Source organism: Molothrus ater, chromosome 2 (genome assembly GCF_012460135.2).
Source record: "Molothrus ater isolate BHLD 08-10-18 breed brown headed cowbird chromosome 2, BPBGC_Mater_1.1, whole genome shotgun sequence".
In the NCBI taxonomy this organism is placed as follows: Eukaryota; Metazoa; Chordata; class Aves; order Passeriformes; family Icteridae; genus Molothrus; species Molothrus ater.
The window spans coordinates 101986597-102006343 of NC_050479.2; the positions used below are offsets into that span (position 1 = coordinate 101986597).

The window sequence follows — 19747 nt, forward strand, 5'->3', positions numbered from 1 at the left end:
TTTTCAATTTAAGATCCACACAATAAGAACAATGACATGAAACAATGAATATTTGAAGTTAGAAAAGGTTCTTACATACAGAAAATCACTAACAATTACAGAGAAGTATCTGCTTTATTCCATAAAAAGAGCAAGAACACAGACAGTAGAACATAAAAATAAGTTAATAATTCACATTTCTGTATCTTTCATCAATATTGTTTGGCATGCTACTAAAAGCATAAATATTGAAGATAAATAAAAACCAGGCATATTTCTGGAAGCGAGCAACCCAAATTAATGATCTTGAAAAAAGGAAATCTATTTTCAAAAGGTTATTCTACTAGCTTCTTTAAAAATGAAAAAAAAAACCCAAAAAAACAACAACCCAAAACAAAGGCAAAAAAGCCCAGCAAATGCCTCTGCCCTAAGATCAGCAGGATCTCATTGCAAGGACCAGCTTCAGAAGATCTGCCTTACTAAAAACGCTGCAAGTTTTGCATTATGCTAATTGAAGAGGTAGCCAAATGAAAGCAAATCATACCCCACGAGTTCCTTAAGTTTCTTACCTCAAAGCCCGACTAAGCTTCTCATAGTTCATGGTGGGCTTGTTCTTGCGCTGTCCCCATTTCTGTGCAACCAGTTCAGGCTGGTTCAATTTAAACTCTCCTTCATCACCAACCCAAGAAATACAGTCCCGAGCATCTTTGTCTGTGAGAAGTTCTAACAAAAATTGCCACAGCTGGATCTGGCCATTGTTCCCTGTTAAAACAGGAATAACAAGTTTCACTTCAAATTGTCCTTTTCATGTTCCATTCATGGCTAAAAACTTGCAACCAACATATTAAAGCAGACCAGCATAGACTATATGATGGAAGGAAAACTTTCACTTAATTAATCCCTCCTAATGATTCTTTTGCAAACATTTTCTTGTCATCAGTACCCATTTTTATTTAAAAAAATTAAGAATACAGGAAAAAAATAATCAAAATTAATCACATAAATCTTCTCCTAGAACTTGAAAAAACACAACTCCCCCAACATAACCATTTAGAAGCATATCTGTCTTTAAAATAGGACAGATTTATCAAGAGCTGCTAATTCCTCTTCACATACACACATATGTGTGTAATAGGTGTTTTTTAAAAAAAACATTTGGTCTCAGAGTTTCAATATGAAATACGAGAAACATAAAAGAAACCCCCAAATTTCAGTTTACACCAATGTTGCATCTTTCACATCCAATAGTTAAGATTTTTTTCTAACTCAAGTAGCCACAGTAAAATTTCTAAATTCTCAGTGAGATAAAGAGAGTAGACCTGATGGCTGAAGAGAGAAACACACAGTATTCCTCACTAATGTCAGCCAATAAAACCTTGGCCTTAAAATTCTGAATGACATCCTTAGAGGCCTTTATGGAGTCTAAAACAAATAAAAACTCAAGGATGAAGAGAAGGAAGGATTTAACAGAAAAATTCACAACATAAAGGGAAGCAAAACAAAAATGACAGTAAGAAAAAATAAAGAAATTAATAATCAAAGAGTATATATAAATAACAGTAATTCCAGTATTAAACTGTAAATTTAGTGTGCAGTTTTCCAGACATACATTCATTTAACTAAAAAAGAAATATGAAACTTTATAAATTTTGAAGTCACCAGACTGGGGAAGAATGGAGGAGGAGCACAACAGACAGTGCAAGTAGCAGCTAGGCTACATTTTACAACATAGAGTTTATTTTCTTTCCTTTCTACAAATAGAAGGAAGTTCAAAGCTTGAATAAATTCTATGCAGTGGTTTGAGAGGACAGATTGTTAAATGATAGGGAAATATATCCATTTTATTTGCTGCAGGATGGAAAAACCGCAGCATCATGTTGAAATGGTGCCTGTGTGAGCTGACCAACCTGCCAGGGCTGCCTGGGCTTACCACAGATTTTTGTACCCATGGCTCCCTTCACACAGACCCTACAAACCTCTCATCTGGAGCTACAAAGTCGTGTCTCACCAAACAGTAATTAAAATGAATGGGTCAGTGTTCAGTGCATTAGCATGTAAAATAATGGAGGCCATACCTGTTCTGTTCCCAGGGGAACTCCTATCTTCCCCAGAGATCCTTGGAGCTCTCTGTACTTTGGCTGCTTTTGCACTGCTGTTTATCACTTTGATGGTGGTGGGGGTAGCAGGCTGTACGGATGCTGGTATAATCTGCACAGCTGTAGAGCAGAGAGTGTTGCAGAACATCAACTATAAATTGTTTGAAACAAGCATATTTTATTTATTACCTGTATTATGATAACATCTAGAAGCTATTTTTTTCCTTTGCTAAAAAGGCACACTGCATTAAGTCACAATGCTAAGTATAATTTACAGATCTTTTTACCTCTTATTTGAAAATTGCAGTTTTAGACTCATTGCAGAAGTGTCACATTACAGATAAAGCACCAGTTTTAATTTATTATGTGTTTACATGCTTCCACAAAAGGAATACAAACTCTCTCAAGCCCTTGTTTTGTCTTCATGCTGTTCCCACATGATCTGCCCTAATGCCCTTTTCTCTACAGTCCCTGCACAAGCTCCATACCTGATATTCAAACAGCAAACACCTTCTATTGCAATGGTGTAGGAGGAAACAGACGCCCCACTCAAGCTGGCTTTAACTAGACACAACCACAGGATGTAATAAACAGTATGTCTATTTAACATATAAGATGCTTATAAATCATCTGAAAATTGATTCATTTCAATAATTGATGACACTGCTTAGCTGAAAGAATGAGTTTCAAATAACTGGAAAGTTACTTTAATGTATTATTTCTAATATTGGTTTCTAAGCAAGTCATCTCTTCCACAGAACCCTTCAGTTTTTGGAAACACTTTTTTATTTGAAATTAATATTTAAGTAGATCCATTCATTAATGCAATATATAACCTAAAGCCCTAAAACAACTAAAAACCTCAAATATGTATCCTAGACAGCTTATTTCAAGACAGTGAAAAATCTACCATCCAAAAAGAAAGTTATAAACTTCCACAGCTCAGGTCAAATACTACCTTTCAGCCAGTAACAAAATACAGAGAAACTCAATGTTATCTTTTGAAGTTTAAAATATGTCCTCCTCCGTTCCCAAGGAAAATCTCTCCTGAGTGATTTTCTAAAAGTTGCACTATCATACTTCTGAACCACAGTACAGTGCTAAACCTGCACACAGTGAATTGTGTGAATTAATGCTGACACAAGTACTTACGCTGATCAATTGTAACAGTTGCTATTTCTCCAGAGTGTTCTTGGCTAGCCAACACATCTACAGATTGGAGAAAAAAACAATAGGCTTATATTTAACCTGCAAATAGTAAGTCACCTGAAGATCAAAAACCTTTTTATTTCATAGAGGAAAGAAATAAAAATTTGGTGTTAGTTTGCAAGGGACATGTACAGTTCATGGTCTTACAAGTGGAGATATTTAACATCTGTCACACATTTTTAGAAGGGTGTACATGGCAAATTTCCACTAGCTCCATCCCCAAAAACCTTCTGCTATATTATGTAAATGAAGACAGAATTAGTTATTAGTCTGGCAAGTCACCTCCAAGCATGGTACATCTGAAATGCACATATATTTATTATATGCACATACATTGCATCACTTAGCAGCTGTGTTGTGTACCATCTAAGGATTTCACTTCCTGTGCTTAAAAATCTCCACTTCAATATGACACAGAAATGTACATTTAATAAACTCAAAATCAATATTTAATTATAGAACTAGCAAATTCAGTGGATGCACAAACTATGAAGCTTTATAAAAAACAAAGGCGGAATAATCATTCACTACCTTCCACCAGTTATGAGGTTTGATAAAAGACAGGCAGTGTTTAGTATGCAGACAATGTTTCATGGCAGCAGACATTCTAATACCTTCTCTTATCTTGTACTGATACCCTCGTTTTTACCATCAACATCAAGTAAAGGAAAAATGACTGCTCGTAATTGGTTTCATAGTTCAAGAAAAAAAATCTGGGAAAAAAAAGCCCCATACACTTTCGAAGAAGTTCCAGGTGGCTCCAGAGGATTTCTCCCCGTGGGACACGCTGGAAGAAATCTTCTTGGCTGAGGTTGCAGAGGTCCCGCCCAGGAATGCTGAGTGCGTTGAGGTCGATGTCAGTCATGCTGAACTCCTTCATCACCCACACCACCCAGTGGAGCACCTGGTCTGTCGACCACTGAACTGGGTCTGGAAAAGACAGATGAAACTGCAAGTCACTTCATCATACACTGCAAGGTTATTATGTAATAACTTCCATAAGAGTAAAGGCACAACATCAAGAAGCGGAGTTAAAATGGTGATGGGACGGTGTGGGTTGGTGGGGTGACAGAAAGGGTGAAAGAACTATTTTCTTTAGAGAAAGATTTTACATCAGATCTATGCCTGACATACCTCAAACATAAAAAAAGAATTTTCTTCTTCCACAGGTCTTTAGCTTCAAGAAAACAGTACCCTCTCTCACAGAAGGATACTCTCCTTCAAAAATATTGATCAGTTTGTGATTATGACAAAATACTACATTCTAAACTCATTCACATCATCTCAGTTTCTGCTGACAAAAACCACCACTGGCTATGTCTGGGATGGATTCATTTTTTCCCAGAAGTCCCTATTGTGAGGTACTTTAGGCTGGTGACCAAACCACTATTAATAACACTGAGATGTTTTGTCCACTGCTGAGCAGTGCTTGCGGAGGCCACGAAGATGTGGCTTAGCCCAACACAGAGAACATAAACCACAAAACTAGCAAGAGAATTTCGAAGAGAACAATGGGCTTGAGTTGGCTGCAACCCATGTTCTCCTTCCTGGCCATTAGGAACACCTAACTTTGTGATGGTGACTGTATTATGGACACCTGTACCAGGAATCCTGTTGGGATAGGGATTGGGATTGTGCAATGTTCTGAAACTGCTGTATTCATTCAAGAATATCTTACCTCTGTGCTGGGTTTTAATGTACCTTGTATCACTCTACGAAACCAGAAATCCATGTAATATCAATGACTTTTAAGTAAATCTGATATTCAGTATTACACCCTGCACACATGGAGTATCTAGAAGAACAGACTGTCTTGTCAGACTATTGGACTCCAATGCAAGGCCTTCTCTGTTTCTCATTCAGCCACCCCAGGGAGCAGACAGGGGGTGCACACAAAACTGAGGAGGGACAGCTGACCTCAATTGACCAAAGGCACATTCCACACTACAGGGAATACTGAGCAACAAAACTGAGGACCAGGTTTTTTTCAAGTATCCCTTGCAGAGAGCCTGTCTGAGCATTGGCCTGCTGGAGGTGATTGCTTCTGCAGGACCTTTTCAGCCAGACCATCAAGTTTTGGGATGTTAACATTGGATACAACATATCAAAATATGTCAACAGGTAAGGACAAGAAACTAAAGTAGGGACATCTACTTTTCACTGGAGCAGAGTGATTACGTATTTTTAAATTCTGATATCTCAAGCAGATGTCACCTTGACATTTTTTTAAGATTTAAAACAAAATTAAGCATTAAGAAAAATTAAGCATATTAAGATTTAGAGAAAGGAAAGTACCCTAAGTCTATAAGCATTTATCTAGGAGCTACAAATTTAATTTTGGTTAACAAAGAACAGCTACATGGTATCATTTTTCACTAATACTACCTACAACAATGCAATGGAATCCTGTGGCAAAAGACACACCACAAGAGGGTTGATCTACCAAACATCAGCAGCAGTGAGCTTCCATCAAAAAGCTGCTAATTTGTTCTCATTGAGAGAACACAATCTGCAAGGAAACAAAAATCATTACTTTCTCTAACCACTTCTGTGGTTTCCAAGCTTTCTGCTGCTCCATTTTCTGCATTTATTTCTCATAACAATTAATATTTTCCTTCCTTCTAGGTACCAAATATTTGAATTCCAATAGCAGAAATACTTGTAACAGAAAAATATTTATAATCTCTAATAAAATCCACCCAAAACATAACATAAATATAAACCAACATTTTAAAGACCTGCTAAATGCTAGTTTTCCATTTGCAGCAAACCAGAGAAGCCTGTAAGGACAAAGACACTGAACCACTACTTTTCTGGGTGATTATTTATTGACTAGCCTTGACTCTTAACATCAACACATCCTGTCTTCTGAAAAGATTCAATAAATAGTTTTGGATTTTAATGTAGAACCTAGGAGCACCTTATTTCAACCCAGGTCCCTGTAATGTCTACTCAGAAAACATTTAAAATGTTATTCTTTTTAGGAGTGTAATTTAGCACATTTTTTTGATATCAAGAGAACACTATTCTTCATAATCTACAGATCTCTGTCATAATGAACTAATATGATTTTCCTAAAAAATCTGCACTACTATGGCCCAAAAATCATTGACCTTTTGAAGCCACAGTTGTGGGTTATAGGGTTTTCTTAAAGCATCAGCACTATTAAAGTTTATTAAAAATATTATTCAACATAACAACATTGGTTTAAGTAATTATATTCTAATATTAATGTGATACCATGATGAAAAGTATTAGTCTGCTTCTGATAATGCCTCACCGTTTTTTTGTTCAAACATTAGACATCAAATCCCTGATTATCAACAGACATAACACGAGGAAAATTGTTTCTGAAGTGCTTACCAATGAGAAAACTAAAAATTCATTAAAAAGCCTTTGCTTCAGTTATCAAAAATATGCTCAAAATATTGGCAAGCTGCATGCCCTGCAAAGACCAGTGACTTGACTGGAATTCTTAAATCCTTATAAACTTCCCCCTAGCCAAATATATTCCAGTTTTACAGGTCTGCTCATATGAACAGCTTCCTGAATATGTCTTGACAGTACATTTCTGCCAGTCATAAGAAGCAATTCAGCTGGATAATCTCCCAAACATGATATAGGTCAACATCCCACAGTTCCAGTTCAATCTTAAACAGACATGCAGAGATGTTTTTAAAGCTAACATTAAAAGAGCAACCTGCTAAGTAACAACATTAACTCAAAAAAAGATGATCATCCAGAAAAATATTTCTTTTCAGTTCTGAATCCTCTTCCTCCAGTATGATGAAGTCCAGCACAGATTCTCATACAAAATCTAATTTAACAGAATATTCAGCATCCTCCAGTCCATGAACAATTTGTTTCAGCAACTTTACAGGCAATGCCCCAATACTGAGTCTGTTCAATTCCACACACACCTGAAGTGCTTTATCACTACCACACACATTTTAAGGAGGGCAGGAAGAAAAGTACTTTCTAAAAACTACATTGACAAGGTAGTTATGGCACAAAAGCACTCATTTAATGAAACTATTATGAGCATTCATTTTACTTCTCCTTGGTTTTTAGAGTAGGAAAAAATTCTTCCCTGTGAGAGGGGTGAGGCCCTGGCACAGTGCCCAGAGAAGCTGGGGCTGCTCCATTCCTGAATGTGTTTGAGGCTGAGCTAGACAGCGCTTGGAGCAACCTCACCTAGTGGAAGTTGTGCCTGTCAATGGCAGGGGATTGGAACCAGATGACTTTAAGGTCCCTTCCAAGCCAAACCACTCCATGATTCTACAATTCCCTTATGCAGATTATTTGCATTGAACTAAACCATACCACAGGTTTCCTCCTCTGAGGTCCTTGAGCACCAACCCTGCACAGCACAGAAGGGACCAGCCCCCAGCTGAATGCACCCACAGCTGTGCACTGTTACCATAAGGAATTCCAAGGCGCTCCTGCTCCTTCCGGTAGCCTTCCAGCGCTGCCGCCCACCGCGTCACCTGCTCGGACGTTTCATCGGAAATTGTTGCAATATGTTTTGTTCCATCCAAGGTTATCACTTGAGCTTCCTCAACAAGGTGAGCTTCAGCCTCTGCATGATGAGCATCTGGATCAATCACAACCTCCACGGTCTCCACAGGCTTCACGATTTCCAGGATGTTCAGCTTGGGCTCTATCCCTAAGCATGGAAACATCACAAAACTTAAAGACAGTAATGCAAATATGACAAAAAATGTTGTTTTAAAGCTTTCTGATTAGTAGGCCTAGCAAACTCAGGAAAGAAGCAGGACACAGGAGTGTAATCAAATATCTCTGAGTGTCCTGAATTAAAATTACCTACTCTATTACAGCTTCTTGTTCTATTTAAGTGATGTATTTCACAGATCTTGAACAGAATGGTCAGCATGTGAGCATAAAGTACAGTATTTTGGTCTGTAACAAATATACCATATAAAAAACCCCAAAACAAATAGAAAAAGCAACCTCCAAAAGGACCCAGAACAAGTAACCAGCTATACTCCCACCATAAGGCATTTCTTTCAGCATTTACAATACTTCCCTGATATCTCTGAGGTCTACACAAAGCAGTTAACGTTTTGTTTTAGTACTCTGAAGCAGGCAGTATGTTAAACAGCAAATTAAAAGAAACCTAGAAAATTCTTCTCATCTTAGACTTCGTCAGGTATTAATGTTTTGGCTTTTTGTCTGTCATTTCAGGTATTAGATCACAGAGCTAACAAGATATGTCTGTATCTATTCTGCAGCGAGAAAGAAGACATTCGCTAATGCTTTGTATCACCACCTTCTGTTATCTTCTGTTTTGTCCAGCTGGTGCCTCATTAATTTTCATACATTGTACAGAAGATTTTTCAAAATTATTTCAATTTTTCATTATAATGCCAACAACCACACTTATTTTAAGGTATTTTTACCAAACCTACTTTCACATAAAAAAGAATCCTTGCAATTCTATTTTATCGTGAGTTGGAAAACCTTGACTATGGTTAGGCTGATGAAAGTCGGATTCACAGAACCTCATGCGGCCAGAGTAACTTCAGTATCTTATATTGTACAGATATTACTTTGTGTCCTTCCTGTCTAATCTATATTAAAGCACAGCATGAGATGGTTCTGCAGGTAACAGCCTTAAATGCTAAATCCACAATCCAGTCGGAGTTTGTAATGGAAAACAAATGGAGTATGTACCTGTATTACAAGTAAGAAAAAACAAGTCTTTTTCAGACAAGTATTCATCTAGATTTTATTATGCATTCAGCTTGAAAAAATATTAGAAAGGGAACAAGCACTATAAAGACCCTAGAGTACAAAACTTAGCAATGTGAAATCAAGGAGGTGAAAACAGATGTTGACAGCCAGTAAGTGGTTGATTAGATGAAGAAGCAAGTATGAAGACTAAGGAAACAAATACCTTACTTAGGAGAGTGTTTAATCTAGGCCATGAAAAATTAATATGCACAATGCAGGCTTCCTTCAAAATCATACAAAAACAGGTAAGGAAAGCTACTAAGGGTTAAGATTCTATTTTTGATCCTCAAAAAAGTAAGTAAAGAAAAAAGAGATACAGTTCATTATTGCTCAACAAAATAATTCACTGTGTGTCATAAAACTACATGCAATGAATCTCTGTAAACATCTTGTAAGTAAAAATGAGAATTAACAATCTGCCATCTAACTTACTGCAACACCAGAACAACATTAATCGCCTGGGTTTGCCTGCATCTCTCCTCCCTTTACCTATCCATAAGAGATGACCAGTTCCAGATTCCCATTCCTCCAACCAGAGCAAGTGAGTTAGGGCAAGGCAGAGCACCATAAGAGTCTTACTAGTAAAATGAAAAAATAGGAATGGTATTTTATCTGCTGGAGAATGAAATGCAATAAAATAACTACACTCAAGTTCAACTATAGAAGAAGAAGAAATATGTTTCACCAGTTGTCTTTGAATTTAAAGCCAGCTCATCAAAATTTGGTAGAACATAGCAGCTTTTCTTTCAAGAAATAAGAGAGTCCAATCCACCACAAGGATAATCATCACTGATTACTCACAGTTGAATTCTATACATTACATAAGTGAGGGGAAAATAAACATAAGTGAACTGAGAATCTCTCAAAACCTCATTCATGCAGGTAAAATATGAGGATGGAGTAAGAAGCTGTTTTTTCCCATCTGGCTCAAAGGGGGACTGTGGACTGTGGTCAAGAGTAACAAGTCCATTTTCCTGTTAGCGATCCAAGTATCTTCCTTTTGTTTATATGCATGCTATTTGTTTTCTGATATTCTGCCCTCACATATTTTACATGCCTTTAACAAACAGGTAACTTATGAGTTGCTAAAGTATCAAGGCCTGAAAAACAACACTGAGGAGTGTTCCAAAGTGACACAGAAGTACTTAATGAATATTCAAGTGTTTCTTTTAAGATGGAAGGCAGGGAGGGGGCAGGGAGGGGGGCAGGGAAGGAGTGGGAAGAGAGACAAGGTGTGATGGAGACATGAAGCAAGAAGCTCCTTGTGTTATATGATCATGAACCTCAGTTTTACAATAAAGGGAAAAAATGAAACACAGGAAGAACATGGGTGGTGGTTTTGAAACTGGGTGGAAACACCAATTTCACGTAGTGGTTTTGGTTCGCCAATTTGAGATTTCGCCAATTTTGACATTTCCCAGGTGGCACATCAAGGAGTGTGATGGGTTCAGCATTAGCCAACCACCAATTAGCCACTCACTTCCTGCTGTGAGGTAGAAGAAAGGCAAAGCTGGTTCAAAATTTTAAAAGGGTATAAAGAAAAATTTATTAACAATAACTAAAAGAAAGAGCAATAAGAATCAGAACAAAACCTTCAGAACACTTCTCCTCCCCCAGAACCTTTTCTTTCCCAGTGACAATGTAAAGAAACAAAACTTAATTTCAGTCGGTTTACCACCTCTAGAAGAGTTTTTCTTCAGTTCACTTAGGGAGAGAAGTCCCTCTTGTTAATGTTATGGAGACTTCTCCACGAGGAAAAAAAAAATCCAGCTCTCTCACGGCTCTCAATTTGTCACAAATAGCAGCCACCCGGGGAAATCTGCAATTATGAAGTCCTTCCCACTGCCATAAGCCTTCCCACAGCCATGTTTATGGGCCAAGTCAAATTATGGAGTATTGTTTTAAAGATGAGCTGTTCAAAGGCAAAAGTTCTCTTTATCTATCTCTAAAATCATCTTCATCTGTGGGAACAGAGGTCTTCTTCTCCTGGGGGTACAGGACCACTCTTCTCTCCTTTTCTGTTCAAACATCTCATGGGATCACAGCTACTTTAAGATCTGCTTACTTTAGCATGGAAGCCTTTGCTTGATATCAAATTGCACCCTTCATCTCCCCATGGCTTTCATGTGTTACAGGGAAATAGAGCCTTTTCTCCACAGCTTTACATAAGTATTCCAGCTCCAAGATCAAGTCATCTCCTCATCCCTCCCATCTGGGACTTGACTCCTTCACTGACATTGGTGTCTTCATGTTGCTCCTTTACATGCTTTCATCTTGTTCCACTCTCTCAAGGGAGGACTGAAGCACTGAAAGAGTTAACTTCTTGCCCAGGGCCTGCAGATGGTCACTGGGTGCCAGAGGTGGGAACTGTGGCTTGGGCTGTGTCAGGAGCATGGCTGGTCTTTGGTTTTCTCTGCATTCAATTCCAGCCGCAGGGCCACTCTGCCCAGGCTGCAGGGCTGCCCCTGCTCTCAGCTGCTTGATCTTGTGCAGTGGCCGTGCTGGGGGAAGGGGACCTGGTGGCAAGATCTCCACAGCCATGGCTGGGCCTGCTCCAGCCAGGGCTCCACAGGCTTCTCTGCCTTCCTGCCTGGCAGTGCTGGGGCCTGGCCCGGGCAGGACGGGGCCTGGTGCCCCCCAGACGCCCAGAGAGGGTCCTGACCCCACAGCAGAGCCTGCCTGGCCTGGCCCATGGCACTCCCTCCCCTGCCTGGCAGCCGATGGTGGGGGGCCCCATGGGGAAGGGGTCCAGCCCTGTGGCCAGGACTGCCCTACCCCAGCCTGGCTGAGACAGGGTGCCAGGGCATGTTACCTCTTTGCAAAGAAGAGGAGAAAGAGGAAGTTCCTGCACTTCTTTTGTCTTTAACATGTGTTTTTCACAGAGGCACATCCAGCTTTCCAGTGGCTGGAAGCTTTGCATCACTTCTCTAAATGTCTCCCATGCAAAACCATGGCAAACCCAAAAGATGATAGTAAAGACATTCATTGCTCACATCCTTTTGAAAAGGGAAGTCTGAGCACTGAATACTAGAAGCTACTGGGCATGAATTAAGAGCAGTTACTCTAGTTCCCTGAAGGATATTTCTATTCTATTTTATAAGTAGAAAGGTAGTACACTTCCCATTACATATGGGAAACCAAGGACTCAACCTAGCACTAGTCACCTGACATTCAGCATTAAATGGAAATTGTCTTACTGAAGACTGTTAATACAAAGCAGAAAAGTTTTCTTCTGTTTAATCTACAATGAAGCCAAAAGGAAACAAAAAGTGCACCTCATGTTTTGCTCATTTGCTTTGCTGATATAATTCAAACCAGATAACTAATCTACTCCTGTATGAACTTGTCTCTGTTTAAAAATACAGAAATAAACACCTGTAGCTGTTGCCACAGCCCAATATGTACATTGTCTATAAAGACTGGTGGCTGTTTGGCTGTCCTTCCACTCAAGACATATGGAGGGGGCAAAGAAGAAAACTAGGACAAAAAGTAAAATAATGACAAAAAGTAAAACAATGAAGCTGCTAGTTCCTGAGAATCTGACAAAGGGAAATCCTGTCATACCAGATAATACAAATAGAAACTGTGCGTTAACAAATCCATATCCAACTGGTTAAGGTTCCTCTTACACAATGGTTTATTCTGACTTCTCACCCAAAGAAAGCAGACAATAGACAGTGATCATGGACCTTGATAAGGATTTTCAGTGAGCTACATTTACTTTCACAATGTAATTGTTCCTAAAGCACAAAAGCTCACTCACTTCGCAGGGGTGAAACTGCCACCTGCCTCCACAAAAATCCTTTGCCTGCATTGATATTTGGTCTGATATGAGTAACTACTCAACCCTGAGGAAAACCTCATACTGTAACTGATACTACTTGACTAAGAGTTGTTTGGGTTCTGGATTTGCGTTTAATTTTGGTAGTTAGAAAACAATACAAAATTCCTTTAAAGAACCTTTCAAATAGCATCAGTGCATGACATTTACTTCAATTTTACTACTTAGAACTACACAATGAAAAAGACATTTTGAAGCTCTGTGACCATTCATTGATTTTCTCAATTTTACAGCTAGGAATAGGAGATTAGGTTTGCTCACAAGTATTTGTGCAATATTAGTTTGTCTGCACAACAGACAAATGTAACTGCTTACCTTGCCTAGATATTACTTGTACACTGAGTTGCACTGTTCCATCTGTTTTCACTCCTTGATCAAAAAGGCTTCGATCTGGGTCCAGCTTGAGATAAAAGCATTAAAAATATGTATTAGTCTCATAGATAGAATAAACTTGCTCTCCTTTAAATTTTAGAAACACTGGGTGCCTGCAGCAAATTTTCTGAAGAAGCATGCAAATATTTTTAGTACTGTCTTAGACATAGTACAGAACAGAAAAAAATTTATTGTATTTGAAACCTGCCACTCTGTTCTGTTTAAGGTATTTTTGCCTACAGGAACATTTTTTCACCTAAAAGAAGTAATGCAATAGGAGGAGGTACCTCCACTACCTGAAAACTATCTACAGCTCCTTCTCTGAGTTTTTAACACCTTCATAAAAATTCTTATCTCTATAACAATATTCTCCTGCTGTTTCTGGAAAAGCCACAGATGTTTGATTGTAACTTCAAATAAAACACAAAACAGTTACACTAACATGTGCCAATGCCTGTAAAAATGAGGGGGGGAGATTTCTTGAGTAATGCTTTGCTATCTCTATACCTCAATAATACAGAAAGCTTCTCATTTAGATTAAAAATAAGATTAGAATTATGGAAGTTCTGGCAGCAATAAATTATGTGGGCTACCTCAAGAGAAAGTAGTATGGTCATCGCCCTCATTCTTTCAACTAGGCAAGGTGCTTTCTTAACCTCACACCAGGAACTCCAAGAATATTTTGATTGTATTCACACTGAATTAGTGTGCATATAGCAAACGGTCTGATGATAATGAGCCTGACATGAAATTAAACTCTTAACTGCAGTTAATATTCCACATGAAGCATGAATTCCACAGACAATGGAAAGAAGGGGAAAAGTATGTAAAACTCTTCTCCATTACAAAGTTAAATCTTTCATAACCTTTCAATTTACCTGGATATCTTGCAGACAAATCTCATGTGCATCCAAGGAACACTGCAGTCTGGGTTCCAGCAACTTCTTAAGATTTCCAATGGGTTCACTGATGTCAATAGCCTGACTCACAAATTCTGCGGTGGTGTAGCTTTGCTCGACAATGCTTAAATAGCAAATTGATATAATAAATCATTACTTACATGTTAACAGAGCAGGTATAGGACAGCTTAATAAAAGTTGGAAGTGAACTAGATAAAAAGTAATACTGACTCTGAAATCTTAATAGCATGCAGTGTTGCATTGCACTGAGTAGTTTATTCAGTTATTATTTTGCACTGAGTGGTTTGTTTTGTATCACATAGTTTGCTCTGTACACCCTCCCAAGTCCTGGGGTGTTGTTTTCCCCCAGGTTGGTTCCTCCCTTTACCCCTCTCATCACTGTATCCCATTGGCTGTAGTTCCTTTCCTCCTCCGGGTTTAAAATCTCCCACCACGAGGTACCCAGTCTCTTTCCTCTCCCGGGCCCCCTGTTTTCTCTCGCAGAGTTGTTCTACATTAAAGCTGTGGGACTTTGGTCCCGAGCAGAAAGACCACGTCTCATCGTTTGCTTTTGTCCTTGTTGGTGTTGCTGGGGTCCAGAGCTAGCCAAACTGATCCCCCATGAGGTGAAAACTGACAATGCAGTATTAGTTTGAGTACTCTCTGCTTGAGTAGAGTCAACTACTAAATTTGGTCTCATTAATTTTACAGTTGTCTAATTCCTTTTTTACCCTGTCACCACTAAAAAGCTCAGGTAAATACCAAGATTCAGATCACATTTTTCAAGACAGTAAGTAATGGTTGTTAACTTGTTAACATGTTGTTAACTTCCATGTAGAGTAAACTGATTTCATTTGCTTTGCCTGGACTGTATTTAAAAGATATTCAAGTTAAAAGCAAACACAAACACAGACAGGGAAAATAGAAGGAAAAAAATGCTCACACCCATACAGAGCAACTTTCCATGCCTTTTCACTGGTCAGTACAAGAATAATAAGCTTAACACATAAAAGGAGCAACCAGAAGGAACTACAGCAACATGGAGCCTTGAAGGAACTATTAGTCACATGACATGGTTGTCCCACACTACAACAATGACAGTATTGGCACAAGCATTCAGAAATGTCATTGTTATGGGACACATTTATAACAATGGCCTTACACAGGCTCTTCATTTACACAGAAAGAAACCAGAATGTACACAGACACAGTCTGTAAGTGGCAAAAATACACAAGGAACTTAGAACAGTAAGAAACTAGTAAGTGGCTTTGAGTCAGTTCTCCAGAATAGGTTCTTGAAGAGTAGTTAACCTAACCAGCCTCAGTTCTTTCTACCTGTTGGAGACTGAAATGTTATGGTATATGGCTTAAATATCTTTATGAAGGACTTCTGCCTATTATAGCAAAAGTGAGTAACCAGAACTGCACCAGTGCACTCTGAATGGGCCTCCTGACTTGAGGCCCTCAAGTGCAAATTAATAGAGAGAAGATAAAGTGACCTAAGTCTGGGCTGAGGGAAAAGAATACATTCACAGGAGTGTGATAAATGATACTCCCTTCTAAAACTTTAAAAGGTATATTAAAACCTTATCAAAAATACAAGAGAAGACTGAATACAGAAAATATTACAGAACCAGGATTTTTCCTACCATGGGCTGGCTCATCTACACAATGAATGTTTTGCCTTTTAACCCTTTAGCCCCTCCCAAAGTTCTGTCTCACCACCAAGGAGACCAGACGGATGGAAGCAACAAGATATCATTGGGACCCTTGGAAGGGTGATATGCTTCCACTTAATATTTGTCACTCTCCCTGACCCCACCTCTATTGCTTTTTTTCTTTCTAGTATTAAATAAAATATATCAATTTTTTTGGTATCAACATCTAACCTCATTGGGTTTTAATTAAGTTTTGGGTTATATTTCATACCTTCTGTGTTTGATCTGTTTTATTCTGAGAGAATTTGTTTTCTTTGCTCTTCTGTGCTTAGACCGGAATGCAGCGCTACCCTACACATTAACTGATGCTCTGAGCTTCCAAACACAGCAGTGAAAATTAGAAAGGAAGTATACAAAACTAAAAATCCAGGTTGAGGTAATTAAATCAGAGGGTATCCTACTTCAGTATGCACAATTTCAATGGCCCTAACAACAGTATAGTAGATACCGAGCATCATTTCTGCCCTGTTAAAAACAAATCATCCTGTACAAATCCTGTATAACAGTAAAGCAAAGGACTAGAGATATAGAAAGAGATAGATTTTTCTATCTCTAATATAGAGATATAGAAAAATCTCAATTACAGAAGGATCCACTGAAGCTGAAAGGTTTGCAGCACACACACAAACATACTACTACAGACATGAAAATAGGAAAAGTAAAGTACTAATAACACAGCAAGAGATAACCAAAACAGTTTGGGATTTAGATAATTAAGGCTGAAGAACATGACAGCACTATACTGATTTCCTATAGTGGCTACATCTCAACTTCTGGAAAACCACTGTTTAATTAGACAAGAAACAGAAAAACAAATTAGTCAATTAATTGCTGCCCAAGGATCCCCAAAAGCAAAGATTGTACATACCTTTCTTCAGTGCATTCCTGTTTCTCAGTTCCATCAATCTCAATTTCTATCAGCTCCTCTGCCTCTCTCTTAGTCATGGCTGCAATGTCTTAAGAACAGAGCTATGAACAGAAAAGATTTTTTTGTGTAAGTCACAGACCAACAAGACTAGACAATATTTTGTGTCCTATCCCACATTTTTTGAATCAAATACTAGAACAGCCTTTGAAAGCCAAAAATAAATCCAAAACCTAATTCATATTTCACAAAATATATTACTATGGCTGTTCTCAAATAAATGCTCTAGAAGCAAACATGGGACTATTAAGACATTTACACAGAGCCCAAAGCCTCCATCGCTTGGAGGCACCCAAATTTATGGATTTTTTTTTGTTGTTGCTACAGGCCACCTACAGCAAAGCACATCTGAAAATCCAAACTACTTTCCCAGCATGGCTGAAAGATGCTTATAAATTTGAGCAGCATTTTACATGAAATGCTGCAGAAGGCATTCAGGGAGAAGATGAACGATTTCTTCATAGGCAAATAAAGTCAACAACAAAGTTTTTGTTGACTATCTCATCTTTCCACCCATGCCTCCCATAGGTGAACAGCTGATGACATGAACACAATGAATGTATCCTGTGAAGTCCCACACTAAAGCAGGATGTTAGTAATGAAATGAAAAGCTATTCTGTGACAACTTTCTCACTAACACTGCAGATTTTCATGCCCTGTAGAACACTGGAACCTCTTGGGAACATAAGTGGGAAACAAAGAATTACAGCACTTGGTCTGTAAGACATAGTTAGTCTGGTATTACTATTTTTCACTAACCAGCACATACACCATAACTATGAAATGTATATGATAAAAACCAAACCAAATTATATTAACAGTTTACAATAAATAACAGCATGAATTCATAGCAAAAGAAATAGGAATTAGAAGTACACTGGAAGGAAAAAAAAAAAAACAACACAGGAGAAAAAGCAAAACATTACTACTATTTAAATAGCCAAAATAGAAGAGGTCACCAAGATTACCATCCTGGAATCATCCTTTCCCAGGTACTACTCTATCCCAAACCAACTGTTAGCAAGAGTATCTACTGAAAACAAGACAATAAGGACATGCATTAATCTTTAAAACTTCTCAGAAGCAGTAGCAACCAACTATGTTTTACAGCTACTACATAAATTGTCTAAAGAAATTCAAACTACTCATCATCTCCTTCAAAAACTGTTTTGTAAGATTAGCTGTCAAGAAATCAAGTGCTCGATGTGGTTGATTCTGTAAGAAACTACCAATAGGAAGTAAATAAAACACCTATGAACATCTCACCACAAGAAGCAAACCCAGAACCTGTTCACAGATCTGGCTCCGTGAAAATCTCCAAAGGGCCAGTCCACTGATTAGGGCCCCAGGAATCCAATTCCTGTATCACTTAATCTTGTGTATTATTCTCATGATAAATGGGAAAGACTGAAACACAGCTTCTGAAGAATGCAGACAGGCTTAAATATCTGAATGCAATGACACCCACATAGTTACAGGTGATCTGCCAGACTGTAAAAAAATATTTCCAACCCAAGATTTGAGCAATGTCTCTTGCTGAAAACTCCCAAAGAAGCAAAATGATAAAAAAGGGGAGAATGTCTTTCCTGCATTAGCAATCTGTTGTCTTATCTATTACAACAGTTCTATTATCATTATGGTGCAAGGATTCCATAGCCTCAGAGTTTCCTACCTCCTCGATGTTTCTCACAGGCAGCTCCTCTGAGCACTGACTCTTCTTGGTCCTTGCAGTAGCCAGCTGACCCCTCTAAGTCCTCCTAACCTACTCTTTTATGCCATTTGTTCTTACTGGCTACAGGTGTGGCCTGTTAACATCAGGCCTGTTCCTAATCGTTAGTAATTGGTTCCAGCTGCAACTCATTGGGGGATAAGATTACATTCTACATTACCTTCATTTATCCATGCTCTGTCCCCCTACAGCAATCAGATTAAAAACACAAAGCAAAGGTAAATTGTCTTTTTTGTGATGAAGGGAGTTTACCAGTAAGGTCACAAAGGCTTTAGGCTGGGATTTCTGTTCTTTCACATATTTATACGTTATTTACTGAGAAAACAGTGCAAACTTACAGAAAGAACTCACCACCTTGATAGATTTCTGCCAGAAATTATTCAATACAGCTAAATGCAGAGTGATGGGAGTGAGAAAATATTACTGCCCACAGCAGCAGTACAGACTTAGTTAAGGCATTTAGAAGTCCCTGTGGATTGGACTCCAAACTGGCAGCTGGGACTAGTCACTGCTCACTCCCTCTTCAAAGGTAGTTCATGGTTGAATCCCTCAGGCTTTGCTATATTTCCAGATCCCTGGAGGGACAGGAAAGAGGAATCCAGGCACAAAAAGCAGGTGCACAAATAACAGGCACACAAAGAGGAAGAAAGATGGTTCTGCTGAGCACAGACACAAAGAAGGGAGATGGGTATAAAGAATAACAACATAATGTAAACACATAAAGTCATTAAAGTTCACAGAAGCCTAAAAGGGAAAATTATTCAGTCTTCCCTATACTAGCATAAAGAGATTTCTTACAATATGAACATTTCACATGAAGTCTAGCGGTTTGCTCCTACAGGATGATGCAGAGTTTGAAAGTGAATATAGGTTCAGATGGGACTGAACTGCCTTCCCCTTCCCTGAAGGCTGCTGAGAGACAAGAAGGCTCAAAGAGCCTGGCTTGCATGGAGGGTTCATGTGGCAGGAACACTTCAACAGCAGTACTTGTTCAAAGGAACATAAAACCTGTGGCTGATTGCTGGAAGGCTCAGCCTACTGATTTCTGCTTGTTTCTACTTTTTCCTTCAACCTAACAAGCCCTAAGACTTACCAGTTAGCCAAGAAGAAAGCTGACCTCCCCTAACATACAAGAAGGCATGTGTCAACAGAGCCTTTTTCCCTTGTGACAGCCCAGTGTTACTCCAGTATCTTTTACAGTAAGGAGAGTAGTCCCCCTGTTCTG

At 38.6% G+C, this 19747-nt stretch overlaps 1 protein-coding gene across 1 annotated transcript; it reads right to left on the reverse strand.

The window, feature by feature from the left end:
• Window positions 1-544: 544 nt before the first annotated feature.
• GABPA (GA binding protein transcription factor subunit alpha) lies at window positions 545-16813 on the reverse strand. The gene is made up of 8 exons (XM_036380963.1): window positions 16737-16813; window positions 14130-14274; window positions 13195-13279; window positions 7705-7950; window positions 4020-4214; window positions 3228-3284; window positions 2055-2195; window positions 545-741 (listed from the first exon to the last, which is right to left on the reverse strand). Exons 1-8 carry the CDS (start codon window positions 16811-16813, stop codon window positions 545-547), a joined length of 1143 nt encoding a protein of 380 aa, XP_036236856.1.
• Between the last annotated feature and the right edge of the window lie 2934 nt (window positions 16814-19747).

What these genes read in the sequence shown, in the direction of transcription:
- GABPA (XM_036380963.1), bottom strand. Translation starts at nt 16,813, where the DNA reads ATGACTAAGAGAGAGGCAGAGGAGCTGATAGAAATTGAGATTGATGGA. An exon ending in TTTGTCTGCAAGATATCCAG is followed by an intron (nt 13,280 to 14,129) that starts GTAAATTGAAAG and finishes TTTTATCTCAAG; the next exon opens with CTGGACCCAGATCGAAGCCT. An exon ending in ACAAGTAATATCTAGGCAAG is followed by an intron (nt 7,951 to 13,194) that starts GTAAGCAGTTAC and finishes TTCCATGCTTAG; the next exon opens with GGATAGAGCCCAAGCTGAAC.